This window comes from Hemitrygon akajei, chromosome 18 (genome assembly GCF_048418815.1).
Source record: "Hemitrygon akajei chromosome 18, sHemAka1.3, whole genome shotgun sequence".
In the NCBI taxonomy this organism is placed as follows: Eukaryota; Metazoa; Chordata; class Chondrichthyes; order Myliobatiformes; family Dasyatidae; genus Hemitrygon; species Hemitrygon akajei.
The window spans coordinates 34,611,643-34,629,940 of record NC_133141.1 but is presented as its reverse complement, the minus strand read 5'-3'; the positions used below and the strand labels follow the sequence as shown (position 1 = coordinate 34,629,940).

Sequence of the window (18,298 nt, the reverse complement as noted above, 5' to 3'; positions counted from 1 at the left end):
AAAGAAGGATGAGTGATGACTTGCATGCAAGGAACAAATGTAGGATGTAAAAAGATCTGTTCCTTGGAGCACAAAAGGAAAGGCAACCTAACTATTGCTAAGAATAAGAGCTAAGAGCCACATTTTAGATCCAGAGAGTAAGCAAAAAGTAACGGGTCTGAAGGTTGAGAGCAGGTTAAAGTCAATTTTTAAAAATGGACCAAGAGATCAAATAGATCATAAGAATAAGGTGCAAGGTGTAATGTAAAAACTTATACAAGAATGTAGGGGGAAAAAATCAAGACATGTTATTTACTTTTGGTCAAAGGAAGGAGAATTTGAGGAGGAACAGAGAAATACTAAAGGAAATTTTTTAAAATTATTTTGAACTGCCAAGAAACTAAGTCTAATGAAAAGGAGGAATTAAATGGAACTGTTACAGTATTGGAGAAATTAATAGAATTGAAAGCGAATAAATCTCTGGGCCCTGGTAATTTGCATCAAAATGAACAAGATGAGGAATAGTGGATATAGTAGTGGTCATATTCTGAAGTCCAAAAGAGCATGGAACAGTTCCCTCAGATTTAAAGGTGTAACAGTGCAGGAGCCACAGATGAATTGGTCAGAATGGGAATGGGAATTAAAGTGGCAAGCAAAGGAAACTCTGGATCAGATCTGATATATTGGGTGAATTATACTGTGTGCAGTGGTGCTAGTTTGTGAACCCTGTGGAATTTTCTTTAGTTCTGCATAAGTATGATCTAAAATGTGATCAGATCTTCATGCAAGTTCTAAAACTGGATAAAGAGAACCCAATTAAACAAATAGTATAAAGATTATATTTGTTCATTTACTTTTTGGGGAAAAAAGATCCAATATTACATGTATTTGTTGGAAAAAGTATGTGAACTTTTGCTTTTAGCAACTGGTGTGACCCCCTTGTACAGCAATAACTTCAACCAAATGTTTCCAGTAACTGTTGATCAGTCCTGCACATCGGCTTAAAGGAATTTTAGGCCATTCCTCCTTACAAAACTGCTTCAACTCTGGGATGTTGGTGGGCTTCCTTGCATAACTTGCTTGCTTTAGGTCCTTTCACAACTTTTCTATTGGATTAAGGTCAGCATTTTGACTGTCATTCCAAAAAACAAATTTTCTTTTTAAACTTTTCTGTTGTTGATTTACTTTTGTCTTTCAGATCATTGTCTTGTTGCATCATCCAATTTCTATTAAGCTTCAGGTGACAGACTGCTACCCTAACATTCTCCTGTAAAATGTCTTGATACAATTTTGAATTCATTGTTCCCTCAACAATTGCAAGCTGTCCAGGCCCTGAGGCAGCAAAGCAGCCCCAAACCATGATGCTCCTTCCACCATGCTTCACAGTTGTGATGAGGTTTTGGTGTTGGTGTGCAGTGCCCTTTTTCTTCCAAACATAATACATTTCTGCCAAAAAGTTCAAATTTTGTCACATCTGTCCACAGAACATTGTCCCAGAAATGTAGAATATCCAGGTGGTCCTTTGCAAACTTGAGATTTGCAGCAATTTTTGTTTTTTTCCTTTTTCTTTTGGAGAGCAGTATTTTTCTTACAGTGGACACATTAACAGAGGCTTTAGCAATATATAGAGGTTTCGGCAGGTCCTTTGCTGTTAACCCTTTGGGTTCTTTTTCAAATCCTTCAGCATTGCACATTGTGCTCTTTGTGTGATCTTTGCAGGATGCTCATTCCTAGGGAGAGTAGCAACAATACTGAGTTTCCTCCATTTGTAGACAGTTTCTCTTGCTGTGGACTGATGGACACTCAAGTATTCAGAAATGCTTTTGTAGGCTTTTCCAGCTTCATGCATCTCTACAATTCTTCTAAACTCCTCTGAAAGTTGTTTTGATCAAAGCATAGTGCACATAAATAGATCTTTCTTGAGAAGAGCATCACTGTCAGTAACCTGACTTTGTGTGTCCTTTTTTTTAAAAAAAAATATAGGGCGGGACACCTCTACAACCCATACCTCTAATCTTATCTCATTGGTTGGAACATCTGACTCCAAATAGCTTTTGTAGAAGGCATTACCCCCAGAGTTTCACATACTTTTTCCAGTAAATACATGTTGGATCATTTTTCTTAATAAATGAACAAGTATAATATTTTTGTTACTTGTTTAATTGGGTTCTCTTTATTTAGTTTTTGGACTTGTGTGAAGATCTGATTACTTTTTAGTTCATATTTATATAGAAATAAAGTTCTACATGATGCACAAACTTTATAGCACCACTGTATGGGAAGACCAAAGCTATTGTCTTTAAGACCCTGCCACAAGTTCCACTTTCTAGATAAGCACTCCACCTGGTAAAACTGAGCTAGAGTATGTGCAGCCTCATCATATCTTAGCATTTGATTATTTTGTTCAGATTTTTGTTTTGAAATATCACTGATCTTTGATGTGAAATCTAGTTCAAACCACTTGGGATCAAATATTTGTTGTCATTACTTCCACCTCTTAACGTTATAGATTCTGTCTCTGCCTTTGCAACAGATGTGCTTTGAAGTAACAAAGAAATAGAAAATTACTTCAACAGGGAATGAGCAAAGTACTACTGGCTGAACTGCACCCTGGCCCCTTTGCAAATCTAAGGTCATATAGAATTTGGTGATCCATGTCCTAATTTGGACCTGTCTTGCTTGTCTGCACTATCCTACATTGGAAATGAGAAAAACATTATTCTCCCCCAATACCTATGCTAGTATAATTTCTAACAATAATGGGTGTACTACTGTGTGTTTTTTTTTCTTTTTGCTCTTTCCCCTCGTATCTTCATCCAATTCTGTATTGAATTGAATATGAAATATTGCCAAGATTTTGGTTGGAGATTAAGTGGTGCAGTCAATTGGTCTCAAACTTTCTACAGTACTTCTAGGTTCTGGGTTTAAATTTAGCCCAGTACAATGAAAAGCTAGTTTTCCTGGCTGTTTGTGTTCCCTGCTGCTTTATTTGTCCTGTTTTCCATCCCTGTCAGATTTGAGGGCACAGTATGGTTTTTCTTTATGTAGTTCAGCTAAATTCAATTTTGTGGTTTTGTATTTGCCATTTTCATGGAGGTAGCAGTTCCAAAACCACCAGCATATCCAGGACAAGTACTTGTAGTTTTCCATGCTGAAGTGAGGCTTTTATTTGTATATATGTTTCCACTTAAGGGTAATGAATCATGGTAGGGATCACACAGTCTAGCTGCACCGTGTTGGTCACAACCCACAAATGAGACCAGTTTGTGGTGTTCCATCTGCTGCGTGGCTAAGATTGAGGCTGGGACTTTCCTGGATTGTGTAACAAACACCACAGTGGTGGTGTGTTCACTATTATTAAATAAGAATGTGAAGATTGCTTTTATTACATAACGATTCTTTTGTGCTTCAGGTATCTCTCCGAGATTTAAGAAACTTTAAGTTAGAACACGAGTTTGATGCTTACTCTGGAAGCCTCTCTGATTTTGATGTACATGGGAACCTGCTGGTGACATGTGGCTTCTCAAATCGAATAAATGGGCTGTCATGTGACAGATTTCTGATGGTATATGACCTACGCATGATGCGGGCTATTAGCCCCTTGCAGGTTCACGTGGATCCTCTCTTCCTGAGATTTATTCCTACATATACTTCAAGGCTAGCCATCATCTCTCAATCAGGTATCTTAAAAAAAGACTAGAATTCTAATGCAACTTTATGGTACTATTATGTGCTATACTGAATTTTCAGGTATAATTACCATTTAACACACACGCCATAATTCTGCTGCTTAGATTAAAATGTGTAACTTGAATGCAAAAATCAGAGGTTAATTAGTGGAGAAAATATATTGTGGTTTGTAGTTAAGAATCCCTAATTTCTCTATAAAATTAGTTGAAACCAACAGGCAATGAGTAAATTTCCTTTAAAATATATTTGCATTTTGAGTCATTGCTAAGTTTTTCTTTATAGTTTAGTTATTGCTCTTCAACTACTCTGAATAATGAAACAGTGAATAATAATTGACAGTTCATTGAGTAATAATGATTGAAGCTGTTTTTAAAGCATTTGTCTTATCCTTTTTTTGTTAAAATCCAGTACTATTTACTCAGTTAATTGGAAAAAAAACTTAACATAGCTATATATTAATTCTGTCGAGGTTCAATTAAAACAAAATCATGGCATCTGGTGAAATTGGATCCATGATTGTAGTAATCTAGCAATACTTAAAAAAAACAATTAATATAATCAGTCCCAGCAGCAAGTGTTAACATTTGAAAATTGTAAATGTGGAAAATGTTTTGGGAATATAAGATTGTTAAACACCTGAAAGTTCTGGATAGTGTTTACAAGAAAACTGATCTATCAGGGTTTGACATTGAATGAATGTTTAGCATTGTCCTTCTAGCTAAATTGGCAGGTTTTTAAGTTGAATCCTGATAATATTAAAGCTGACTGCATCCTCAAACAAGCTACTACTTCAGATTGCCATTTAAATAGAAATATTTCTGAATTGTGTACTGGGTAGAATATCGGTTAAATGTAGCAGGCAAGCACATGCTTGTATTGTTGGTAAAAGATCTCATTTGGGCTACAATTTGTTGCAGAAGTCTTTTTTTTTTCCTTATTGCAGGACAATGCCAGTTTTGTGAACCAACAGGCCTTGCAAGTCCTGCAGATATTTTCCACATAAACACTGTGGGACAGTTGGTTATGTCATTTGATGTATCTTCTAGCAAGCGAGCATTAATATTTGGAGACTCTGGAGGGTGTGTGCATCTATGGGCAGACTCGCCAAGTGCTACATTCAATCCATACTCCCGTGAGATTGAATTTCCGATGCCATGCATGGTAGATACACTGCCACATCTGGACTGGAATGATGAGCTCTTGCCTTTATCCCTCATTCCAGTACCTCTCATCACAGATTCTCTGTTGTCTGACTGGCCAACAGCAAACTGCGTTGTCACACCCAGGTAATTAAAATTTGTAGTAGAATTCTCATAAATGGAGGCACACAAAGTATTGCTTAAATTTATTGAATTTGCTTATATGAAATGTGTTTACTCTTTACAACATCTTGACATTCTGATTGCTTTTATTTCAGTGACTTCTATCTGAGCCATTTTCCTTCCATTGTTGATATTCTTGTTTTTTTTCCTCCCAATAGATAAAAACCAAGGCCACTTCATTTCTCCCCCCCCCCCCCCCCCCTTTGTTCGCTTCTGTGTCTTATTTTTCAGTGTATGGGCTATACCAAATGCAGCACTGTGTAATCAAAAGCCATCACATTGTAAAGGGTGTTCACAAGAGATTGGCATGTTCACACGACTTTACACAACTATTCCTCGTGTGTATCCATTCCTCTTAAATGTGTTTCTTACATTTATTATCCATGAAGCACCAGATAGCATTGTATCCATGAGCATGGTTCCTCCTCTAGCATCCAGGAGATGTATGAGACCATCTTTCTGTGAACCTTCCACTTCCACTTCCAATCAAGAATTAAAACTGCCAAATGCAGTATGTTCCCTCTCTATCCTTGATCCTCACACCATCTCTATATCCAGATGTGCCATACCATTTGTATGGTCTTAACTTTGAAAAAGCTTTGAATTACTGTCGTATATGATATGAGGGGGGAATTAAATAGTTTGAACTCATTTGTTACAGATCATATCTTTTCAATTTGGTTGTACTGAAGGTGAAATGAATACAAACCCAAAAAGAAAGGATTTTTAGTTTGAAGCAATTTTATTATTGTGGCTAGCACAGTATCAGATTCTTTGGTATCTCCTTTGGTATTTTCCTTGCAGTTTGTTCATCTAACCTTTTTGGGTGATCATAATGTTGGAGGAAATCTCATATTTTCATATCTATCATGGCATATTATTGCTTGTGCATTAGAATTAGTATCTAATTTAAGGCTGAAGTATTTCTGATTATGGAGGACAAAACAAATCAAAATTGATATAGAGTACTAAAATGCCCTGCTCTCATGTCTTGAAGATGTACGGTTAAATTTGAAGATTTTGTAAACCCCCTCCCCAGTCTACTGTGTCCTTTTTTGTATTAAATCCTCTCTGGTTATTCTTTCAGACGAGCCCCACCTGTTGACCTTGAGATATTGCGTACAATGAAGAAAGTTGGGTTTATCGGTTATGCCCCGAATCCCAAAACAAAGCTGAGAAATCAGGTAGGAAAGAAAGATATTAATTTTGTACCTGTAGTTTGGTGATACCGTATACTTAAGGTATCTAGGCATGATGATCAGGAGATTCAGAAGTTAATTAAGCACAAGTGCATGGAAACCATTGTGCCTCAAGGTAAACAATAGTTGATTTGGTGGGGGGGGGGGAAGATGGGGGAGGCAACTCTGTACAGAACCCTGTAATCCTAAAGTGCAGCACAATAACTTGTGATTTAAGGAACAATTGATGGGTGGAAAGGTCACAGGAGTCTTAAAGATTTACTAGTACCAACTGGTGGACAGAATTCACACTGATTAAGGGAGTAGCATTTTGTTACTTGGAAGTAGTTGAAGAGGACACATTACTTTCCCTGTGGACAATTGTGAGGGGACCTTTTTATCATGACAACAATTGGATGCCCCTTATCAAGATGGTGGTCATGATTAAAGCATCTTTGATACCCCAGAGTAGAAGAAAGTTGCCCTTGATTCCGAGGGAGTACCTAAGAAATGTCGAGCATATCATTTACATTATAAACACAAGAAAATCTGCAGATGCTGGAAATCCACAGTAACACACACAAAACGCTGGAGGAACTCAGCAGGACAGGCGGCATCTATGGAAATGAATAAACAGTTGGCATTTTGGGCCAAGACCCTTCTTTGGGACTGGGAGGAAAAGGGGAAGATGCCAGAATAAAAAGGTGGGAAGGGAAGCGGGAGATGGGTAGAGTCAGGTGGGTAGGGAAAGTAAACGGCTGGAGAAGGAACCTGATAAGAAAGGGCACCTAGGGAGATGATAGGCAGGTGAGAAGAGGTAAGAGGCCAGAGTGGGGAATAGAAGTGGGGAGGGGGAGGGGAAAAATTACTAGAAGGAGAAATTGATGTTCATGCCATCAGGTTGGAGGCTACTCAGATGGAATATGAGATGTTGCCCTTCCACCCTTCAAGGCAAAAGAGGCTGTGGACCGACGTGTCTGAATGGGATTGGGGATAGGAATTAAAATATTTGGCCACCAGGAAGTTCTGCTTTTGACGGATGGCGCATAAACACTCAACAAAGTGGTCCCCCAACTTGCATCAGGTCGTACCAGTGTGGAGGAGGCCACATTAGGAGCACTGGATACAATAGATTCACAGGTGAAGTGTTGCCTCACCTGGAAGGACTGTTGGGGGCCCTGAATGGAGGTGAGGAAGGAGGTCAATGGATAAGTGTGGCATCATGATGCTTGCAGGGATAAATGCTGGGAGGGTGACTAGTGGGGAGGGATGAATGGACAAGGGAATCATGGCAGGAGTGATCCCTGTGGAAAGTGGTGAATGGGGTGGAGGTAAAGTTGTATTTAGTGGTAGGATCCCATTTAAGATGGCAGAAGTTGTGGAGTCTCAAGGGGTGGTAGGTGAGGCTGCGGGAAGATGAGGTGAGCATAGATGTCTAGAAATGGAGGAGATGGAGGTACCCTCCAACCTGATGGCCCGAACATCAGTTTTGCCTTTTTTTTAAAACTTCTCCCACGCCTTTTTCTCACTCTGGCCTCTTGCCTCTTCTCACCTGCTTATCACGTCCCCCTGGTGCCCTTCCTTCTTCCCTTTCTCCCATGATTCACTCCTCTCTTTTCAGATTTCCAGCCCTTTACCTTTCTCACCCACCTGACTTCACCTATCATCTTCTCTCGCTGGCCCTCCTTGTCTTGGCCCGCAATGTCGACTGTTTATTCAATTCCATGGATGCTGCCTGACCTACTGAGTTCCTCCAGCATTTTGTGTGTTTATCATGTTCGTTGTTATTTAATTTGTAAAGCTATGAACTGAATAAGCTAACTTCAGTTAAAGCAACAGTCCTAATTAAAGAAAACAATTATGCCAAGCTCGCTCAATCCCCTGAGCAGAAATGACATGAATCAAGATCATCAAACCTGTAGTCCGTATGTATTTTCAAGACCTCAGATCTGGCTTGGCTATGATTCCCTTTGTGATTAACAAAACCTAATGTAGCTCACTGTTCAGGCTTACAGGTGAAGGTTATGGAGGCTGTGTTGTGTGTGTAATACTGATACCTGCCTGGAAGTGATTTTAATAATCTAAATCGTACAAAAGTGTGCACTTCAATTTTCACCTGTTTCAGTTTTTTCTCCTCTTGTGTTTAAGACAATTTTATAAATTCCCCTTCAAGGAAGTCCCTAACTTCTGGTTTGTTTTCCTGTGTAGCCAGGCCAGGTTGGGAACTGGCCTGTATTTGTGGGCACAAGTGTTAATGCCATGGTATAATTGTACTTTTTACCTCTGTAACCTTTGTAGGGAAACTGCAAGTGGGGAAAGTCCAATATTTTCTTCTGAACTACGAAGCAATTGCTATTGTGATTTATTTGGACTAGATGGGATAGTTGGCCACTTTGGGATTGAGTAACTTAAATCATTACACATCCATATCAGTCCAGTCAAACTATATTTGCAGGTTAAAATGTATTGGATTTAAAATTTCCAACGGAACCTAGTGTTCCACTTTGATATAGAACCAAATGTGCCTCAACTACTCTATTCTCAAGATGGTCAGGGACACCTGTGAATCAGTAAGAAGCCCCTGGAACAAATGCCAAATGGCTATTCAAATTTTCATTTAGTGTGAACAAGCAGTATAACTGCCAAACCTGATTGTGTATGCACCTTTCTGGAGAGATCACTGAATAATTAAACTTTTGTCCTTCCCTTGTTTAGCTATGATAATTGTAAGGTTGTTCCCGTTTTTGTGCCAGGTGAAGTTGTCAAATACAGCACAGCTCAATACACCTGCTTAACTATTGCTTACTAAGCCATTTGCAGATCTTAAAATGTTATATTTTTGTACAACATTTTCATTAGATATATCTTTTTTTTAGGTTCCATATAAATTAAAGGAGATGGATGTAGAATGTGACAACTACAATCAAATCCCAGAGTCTCCTATTGGAAGGGAGGAGGATACTCATCTCTACATGGTCCCAAAGAAATATCGAAAGGTCTGATGCAAGGAAAAGCCATACTTTGAGATAGTTTATCATTCAACATCTGGCTGTCTTGAGTACTGAGGTTTAAAGTTAAATCAATACTGATGTCACCTTAAAGAGAACCAAGAAGATGTGATAATTCACTTTTGAAAGCTAAATTATTTTAATAATAATAGTTGTGTTCCTGTTCCAGCATATTATACTTTAAGAAATTTATCACTCTGAAAGTGTGATGGGATTTGACCTGGCCTGCTTTCTAATGCTTGGCAAACTTCTGGCTATTTTGTTTTCCGTAAGTCAGCCACCCAGATCTCTTTCTCAGGTTTCCATCGCAGTGTTTGTCAACCCACTGTCCTGGCATAAGAAGATTGAAGGTTATACAGTGGTGGAAAGCTCACAGAAGTGGATATGGAACTTTGGGGGATCTTGTGCTGTATTTTGTCAGGGAGAATATATGGATGTGTTGGCCAAGTTTCTGAATTAGCTAGCACTCTGCTCCTTCAGTAACCTGGATTTTTTTTTGCCTGATCTTCAACCAGCATCTTTTTCCACTCTTCCCCTTCCTCTACTCTTATCTTCCCTCCCCTACTCTCCAACTCCAACTCCAACCCCACCCACCTCCACCACCGTCACTTCCTTTGAGGTAAATATTTTTTTCTTCCATTATTAATTGGGCAATGCAATAGCTGTATGCATTTTGGATTCAACTATCAGAATGATTATAAAGAACTCTTGGGCATCTGTCTAAATTATAAATGTATTTGTTTAGGTTACTATCAAATATTCAAAACTTGGTTTGGAAGACTTTGATTTCAAGCACTACAACAAGACTTTGTTTGCGGGGCTGGAGCCACACATTCCCAATGCTTACTGCAACTGCATGATTCAGGTCAGAGGCATTCTTTCAGTCTGTCATGGCCTTCCCATAGTCAGCACTAATACATATTAAATGAAAGTGCATTAACACCCTGGTTGTCATTTTAATGTGGGGAAGTTTGCATTCTAGTTTTCTATGTTACCATGGGTTAGTATTTCATTCTGCAATTCATAATAATCTTCCATAAGGCCTTGGCCAAATCATAATTCTGCAAAACTTACAGGTTCTATAATCACAGAATTACAAGACTTTTACAGCATGGGAAAGGCCATTTGATGTGCTAGTATTGAATTGGCTGTACCCAAGAGCAATCCAGCTAATCCAATTCCCCTATCCTTGCCTCATAGTGCTGGGAATTCTTTCATTTCAGGTAGTTATCCATCTACCTTTTGAAAAGTACTACTGAATTTACTTCTGATATCAGATCATAATCGCTTTTTAAAAAGACATTTTCTTTTGCCTGTCATCATTTTTTGTCCCCGTGTTTTCTTTTTGCTCGTCCACTAGTAAGACATTTCTATTTATTCTGTCCCGTTAATGCTTTTAAATTTCTTAAATCTCTTTGCAACCTTCTCTCTTTACTTGAACAACCTGAGGTTCTCAGTCTCTGCACATAACTAATGTCCCTCATCCCCATAATCAGTTTTAGTAAAGTTTCTTCTGCACCTTCTCAAGTCTTTATATTTAAATGTTTGTTGCCCAGAAATTGATGCAATACCAAGTTGTCATAGAGCCAGTGTTTTTTTTTGCGGGAAAAGCTCTCAGAGGGATGTCTTGTTCTAGGTCAGGATCAGAAGTCAGGCGGATGGGGCAAAATAGTGGGTGTGACTATGCGCAATCTATATCATCACACTTAATTCACTGAGGTGCTCAGATTGAAACAATAGTTAATTTATTTTCTATTTATTGAATTGTAGCGTGGAATAAGCCCTTCTGACCCTTTGAGCCGTGCTGCCCAGCAACCCTTGCCTAATGACAGGACAATTTACAATGACCAATTAACCTACCAACCAGCACTTCTTTGGACTGGGAGAGGAAATTGGCGCACCCAGAGGAAACCCAAATGGTCACGGAGAACGTCAAACTCCTTACAGACAGTGGTGGGAATTGAACCTGGAACACTGGTTCTATAAAGCATTGTGCTACCATGCCACCCCTCTGTAGTGTGTTTGAAGTTCATTTATTTCCCTGTATAGAGCTATAGTTCATTTACAAATTCATTCTTTATTGCTAAATGGATACCACTGGTTTCATTGTGCTTCCACTTTGTTGTGCACATATTCATGAGAAACTTATTTGTTTCCATGGCAACTATTTAAAAAAAACAATCTTTGCAGTTTGCAAAGGTGAGAGAATGCTGTAAGTGGAATTAAAGTATTTACTAATGTAGATATAGGTAGACTGCTAATTGAATCATTGCTGAAAAGTGCGGGATAAACAAATTGATTTTCTTTTCCCACTCTAGTGTGTGTGTGTGTGTATGTACGTACGTACTTTATGCAAGTGTGACAGGCCACAAAGGTCAGGTATGGTTTTGTGACCATAGTTTCAACGTCCTACACCTTCCCAATTTCCAGATACCACTGCCTGGTAGTAAAAAAAACCACCTGCCAGGTGTTTCTCCATAAACAGGAAGAAACAGTAGAAAAAAATAAGGAACAAAAGTGTGAGTATGTCATGAAGCCACCTTGGTTTTAAAGATTTTGGCTGATCTTGTTAATTTTCCTGTCAAAATCCTTGATTCTCTTATCATTCAAGTATTTATCTTGAATATCTGCAATAACTGCATCCACAGCCCTTGGAGAGAAAATTTCAAAGATTCACAACCCTCAAATGAAGTGCTTCCTTATCCAAATCGTAAATGTCTGAACCCTTGCCCTGAGACTGTCATGTGTATTCAGCCAGAAGAAAGTGCCTCAGCATCAACCTGTCTGTTCTTTTCAGAATCTTGTTTTATTGTGATAATCTCTCGTTCGTCTAAAATTCACGGAATTCTGACAACTCTTGCTTGGACTGTCTTCAGTTAACTCCTTTATTCTGGGAGGAAAGTAATTAGACTGACTCTTTTTGCTGGCTCTGAAGGATCCAACTAAAAGATTTCATTTCAGTTCCTTTTGGCTTTGGGTCTAATCCTACTATATCAAAATGTTCCAAATTAGATATTTCTTAGTGTTGAACTGTCGACCTCATTCCTGCATTGGGGAGATGGGACAGTTAAGCTGGTGTAGTAGTGAGTGAGTTGTTTTTTTAAAAATTATTCTTGAAGTACATTGTTTGGATGGGGTAGAATGAGCTGTGCTTTCTAACAGAAATATACCCTGTTTAATAGGGGAACTTTGTGGAAGGCTCTATTTTCCAGAAAAAAAAGTCTATTGCATCCATGTGAAAGCTTACAATCTAAGATGTATACAATCCAAATTACAAAAATTGTTTGTCTTAAATTTTTTTATGAATTTGTTTTGTTTCCTTTAATTTCTTCTCCCATTGAAGGTGTTGTATTTACTGGAGCCCATCCGCTGCCATGTTCAAAACCATCTGTGTCAGAAGGAGTTTTGCTTGGGCTGTGAACTTGGATTTCTATTTCACATGCTCGATCTCTCAAGAGGTGACCCATGTCAGGTAAATGAACGTTTGAGCTAGTCAAATGGACTTGACTTCTGTTTACTTGATGTGATTGTTGACTGTGATACATATGGTGGGGATCGTTTTAAGTGCATCGCCTTGGCCAGAATTGCCATCCAGATTTTGCATATTATTAGAACCAACAGCTGCTGGAAACACTCTTGATAAAGAACAGGCAAAAGCTGTATGGAAAGCGCTATCATAAAAATGGTCCAGTCAAAAAATTCCCATTTCATTAATTTACTGGATGTGGGTTGTGGCTGGCAAGGCCAGCATTTATTGCTCATTCTTAGTTGCCCCTTAGAAGATGATGGTGAGTTAATTTCTTTTTTTTAATTAGTTTTTTTTATACATTTTCTACATCGCTACAGATTTAAAAAAAACCCAGATCAAAATGAAGAACATTAATACAGTGCAAAAATAAACATACAATAATAATATACAAAAGAAGATAGTTGAGAAAGCACCCAAATTGAAGATATGTAAAATTAGTATCCTCCCCAAGCCCCGCAACAAAAAAGAACTCCAGACCAACCACAACACAATCTAGAGAGTATAAATCAGGACATTCAAACCCCCAAAACTGTAAATACACTTAGCAACAGAAGATATTAATGCCTACTACCAACAAAAAAGGAGCTGAAAGCAAGGGACCGGGGAAAAAAAAACCTTAGTTAAGAGGAAGGTTATGAAAGTACTCAATAAAAAGTCCCCAGACCTTATGGAACTTTGTATCCGAATTAAGAACTGAATAATGAATTTTTTCAAGGTCTAAGCAGGACATAGTATCATTAAGCCATTGAGCATGCGTGGGCGGGGCAACATCTCTCCATCTAAGGAGCATTAAACGTCTAGCCAGGAGAGATGCAAAAGATAATATTCGACACTTAGTCAAACTCAGACGTAAATCTATCTCACCCAAAAAACCGAACAAAGCAATTAAAGGGTTAGGTTCTAGGTGGTGATTCAGAATATAAGATAACGTTATGAAGACATCTTTCCAAAATTTCTCCAAGCTAGGACAAAACCAGTACATATGAATGAGAGAGGCCTCGCCCCTTTTGCATTTATCACAGAGAGGACTAATGTTAGGGTAAAATCGAGATAGTTTAGATTTAGACATATGGGCTCTATGAACAATCTTAAACTGTAAAAGGCAATGGCGAGCACAAAGAGAAGTTGAATTAACCGATTTGAGAATCGAATCCCAAGTCTCATCAGATAAGGACATATTTAAATCATGCTCCCAAGCCATTCTAATTTTATCCACAGGGGCAAGCCGTAAGAATGCTAATTTATCGCGAATAAATGATATTAAACCTTTACCCAGTGGATTAATAGAAAGAAAGAAATCCATAAAATTTTTCTCAGGCATTTCAGGGAAGTTAGGAATTAAAGGATTAATAAAGTGTCTAATTTGGAGATATCTAAAAAAATGAGCATTAGGCAGATTGAACTTAGCAGAGAGCTGTTGAAAAGATGCAAAGCGATTATCAATAAAAAGATCTTCAAAATGTCTAATGCCCTTCCTATACCAATCATGGAATGCTGAATCATACGTAGTAGGTAAAAAAAAAAAAAAGGTGATTATGTAAGATAGGGCTAGAAAAGGAAAAACCATGGAAACCATAAAACTTCCTAAACTGAGCCCATATACGTAAAGTGTGTCTAACAAGAGGATTAACAATTAATCTGGACAAACTACTAGGGAGTACAGAGCCAAGAAGTGCAGAGATAGATAAATCTTTAGTGGAACTCAACTCCGTTGCCACCCAATTAGGGCACTTGGGTTGGCCATGGAAAAAAGACCAAAAGGTAGCACAACGTACATTGGCTGCCCAATAATATAAACGAAAGTTAGGTAAAGCCATGCCACCATCTTTAGATTTTTGGAGATAAACTTTATTAATTCTAGAGCGTTTATTCTTCCACAGATATGACAAAATAATAGAGTCTAAGGAATCAAAAAAAGATTTAGGAATAAAAATTGGGATTGATTGAAATAAATAAGAGTTTAGGGAGAACATACATTTTAACAACATTGATACGACCTACCAAAGACATAGAGGTGACCATTGTAACAGACTCTGTTTGATAGTATATGAAAGATTGGCAACATTTTTACGAAAGAGATCTTTAAACTTCCTTGTGACTGTAATCCCAAGATAAGTAAATTGATTATGAACTACTTTAAAAGGGAGATCACGAAATGTTAATTCTTGTGCTTCTTTATTAATTGGGAAAAGTTCGCTCTTATGTAGATTAAGTTTCTAGCCAGAGAACTGGCTAAACTGATCAAGAAGTGAAAACATTGGAGGTAAGGATGTAGACGGATTTGAAAGAAAAAGTAATAAGTCATCAGCATAAAGAGAAACTATACTCAACACCCCCTCTCCAAATCCCGGTCAATTCAGGACAATTTCGAAATGCTATCGCCAAAGGTTCTATAGCCAAATCAAAGAGAAAGGGACTTAAAGGGCGTCCCTGGCGGGTGCCACGTTTGAGGTTAAATAACTGGGATTTCTGAGAATTAGTTAAAACAGAGGCAGTAGGACACAAATACAGCAATTTGATCCAAGAGGTAAAACTTTGACCGAAGTCAAATTTTTCTAAAACTGCAAAAGGTAGTTCCACTCTATACGATCAAATGCTTTCTCCGCATCGAGGGAAATAACACATTCAGGAATCCCAGTTGGAGGTGAATATAACATGTTAAATAAACGCCGAATGTTTAAAAAAAGGAAGACGGTTTTTAATAAAACCAGTTTGATCATCAGAAATAATAGAGGGAATAGTAGTTTCTAATCTATAAGCCAAAACTTTGGCCAAGATTTTAACATCAACATTAAGCAAAGAGATCGGCCTATACGAGGAACACTCTGTTGGGTCTTTATCCTTTTTTAATAAAAGAATAATAGATGCCTCATTAAAAGAGGGTGGCAATTTACCGTAATTAAACGAGTCAGATAAAACTGAGAATAACTGAGGAGAAAGAAGTAAAGAGAATGATTTATAAAATTCTACGGGGAACCCATCAGGTCCAGGGGATTTCCCTGAAGACAATGCAGAAATTGCAAAAGATATTTCTTCTGATGATATAGGCGCATTAAGTTTGGCTTTAAAATCAGATGAAAGCGAAGGAATATTCAGATTATTTAAAAAATGATCAACAGAGATATTGTCATTCAAAGATTCAGAGGAATAAAGTCGAGAATAGAAATTTTTAAATGCGTCATTGATTTCTAAGTGATCCGATGTAAAGTCTCCATTCTCCTTCCGGATCTTTGTAATATGTTGTTTGGCTTTGGAACGTCTCAGCTGATTGGCTAGAAATTTACCAGATTTGTCACCATGAATATAGAAGCGACTCTTACTTTCAAGAAGTTGGTGTTCGACAGGTTGAGTAGACAGAAGATTAAATTTAGTGTGAAGTTCTACATGCTTCTTATATAATTCAGGATTCTTAGTTTGAGCATACAGTTGATCCAATTCTTTAATCTGATTAATGAGGTCTAATCGATCTGCACAGGACTTTCTATTAAGATTTGCTGTATAGGAGATTATTTGACCCCTCAAATATGCTTTCATGGCATCCCAGACGATGTATTGGTGTTAAAATAAAAGGTTATCTGATCCTTAATAAATTTTAGAAAATCATCATCCGATAATAAAGTCGAGTCAAAACGCCAGTGTTTATTCCTCTGAGGGAGACCAGGAAAATTTAAAGACAAAGTAATTGGGGCATGGTCAGAAATCAGTATACTCTGATAGTCACAAGAATAGACAAATGGAATAAGTTGATTATCGAGTAAAAAGTAGTCAATTCTAGTAAAGGTATGGTGAACATGTGAAAAAAAGAGTAGTCTCTCTCAGTAGGATGAAGGAAACGCCATATATCAGAGATACCATAATTAGAGAGAAAAGAGTGAATAGCTAAGGCAGATTTAGTAAGTAGTCTAGTAACAGAGGACGATCGATCCAAATTAGGATCTAACCAGCAATTGAAATCGCCACCCAGTATAAGAGAGTATGAGTTTAAATCTGGTAGTGAGGAGAAAAAAACGTTCAAAAAAATTAACATCATCAAAATTGGGAGCATACAGGTTTGCTAGTACAACTTTAGTATTGTATAATTTACCAGAAACAATAATAAAACGGCCATTTGTATCAGATATCTTATTATGGAGTTCAAAAGGAATATTTGAATTAATAAGGATGGAGACCCCCCCCCCCCCCCCTTAGCTTTGGCAGCAAAGGATGAATGAAAATGCTGACCCGCCCACTTTGACAGAAGCCGAGAATTATCAAAACTACGAGTATGAGTTTCTTGAAGGAAAGCAATGTCAGCTTTGAGTTGTTTAATATGCGAGAAGACCTTCCTTCTTTTAACAGGATGATTCAATCCCTTTACATTCCAGCTCACAAATTTAAGTGAATTAACCATTATCAATTGTTAGTGCATAGAAGGTAGCAGGCATATAAAAGATCAAGCAATACAATAACAGTCTGGGAGCAAAAATGTAAACATAGATCCGTAGAATCAAAACAGAGACATGTCCTGAATAACAAAGGAAAACAAAAGAAACAGTGAGTAGTGTTGGAACTGGAGAACCCACCTCCGCCTCGCAACCCGAAATTAGACGGCTACCTAAAAAAGCAGCTAGCTCTACCAAAAAAATTAACCCAAGTATGACTTCCAGTTCTGTGTCGTTAACAAAAGTTCTGTATAAATAATATAGCAAATAATAACTAATTTATGCACTAGAAAACAGAATTATAAATAGGAACAACTTCAACAGAAGTATAAAACTTAATACAAAGAAAATCAGAAGAAAACTAACACTAACCTACCCGCGAAAAATTATAAAAGATTAAAAGAAAAAAAAAGGGAGGGAGAAAAGGGAGAAATTATAAAATTCAAAGAGAGTACTTATCAACCATTTACAGAAAAAAAAAGCAAAACTTAAACTATGAATCAACCAACAGTTCAATAAAAACTCCAAACCTCCAAAACAAGTTAAAGACAATTGTAGTTCTCTATAGATAAGGTTATACAAAAATAAAATAGATTACACAGGTAAAATCTAAAAGTTCGCAGGGAAACATTAAACTTAAATTATCTATTTAGAAAAATCGCATCAAGTTCAGGGAGAGATTGACTACAGCCCTTAGAGATTCAATAGATAATGACTGAGTTATTCAAGTAAAGTCTGAGTTTGGAAAAAATAGTTTTACTTTGAGAAGTACTTATCAACCATTTTAGAAGGTCAGGCCGGATCCGAAGAAGACGAGGTGGCTGGAAGACTTCCAACAAACGCCTCAGCCTCCTTCACTGATTTAAACCACTTATAATCTCCAGTAGTAAGCGTAATTCGAAGATCGGCTGGGTTTCGGAGAGAGGGTCTGAATCCGCGATCAAAAAGCACTTTCATTACACCTTTAAACTCAGCACGCATCTTCAGATCCTGGGGGGCAAAATCCTCCACAAAATGAATGACCGTATTTTGAAAGGCGAAAGTACCTCTGCGGCGTGCCTCCATCATCAAACGGTTTTTCACCTGGTATTGATGAAAGCATAAAATAATCAGCCGTGGGCGGGAACCCAGAATTGCTCGAGGAACATAGATCCTGTGTGCCCTTTCAAGC

At 37.8% G+C, this 18,298-nt stretch overlaps 1 protein-coding gene across 11 annotated transcripts in view; it reads left to right on the top strand.

Moving 5' to 3' along the window:
* The window catches only part of pan2 (poly(A) specific ribonuclease subunit PAN2), a 113,545-nt gene that overhangs the window by 17,286 nt on the left and 77,961 nt on the right, over positions 1–18,298 (top strand). For all 11 annotated transcript variants that reach the window (XR_012102043.1, XR_012102044.1, XM_073071345.1 and 8 more), the window contains exons 6-11: positions 3,392–3,659; positions 4,613–4,955; positions 6,079–6,175; positions 9,046–9,165; positions 9,923–10,042; positions 12,521–12,649. Coding sequence is in view for 9 of the 11 variants with exons in the window: in XM_073071345.1 (XP_072927446.1) it covers positions 3,392–3,659; positions 4,613–4,955; positions 6,079–6,175; positions 9,046–9,165; positions 9,923–10,042; positions 12,521–12,649 (1,077 nt within the window). In the remaining 2 variants the exon portion in view is untranslated. The remainder of the gene's footprint in view (positions 1–3,391; positions 3,660–4,612; positions 4,956–6,078; positions 6,176–9,045; positions 9,166–9,922; positions 10,043–12,520; positions 12,650–18,298) is intronic.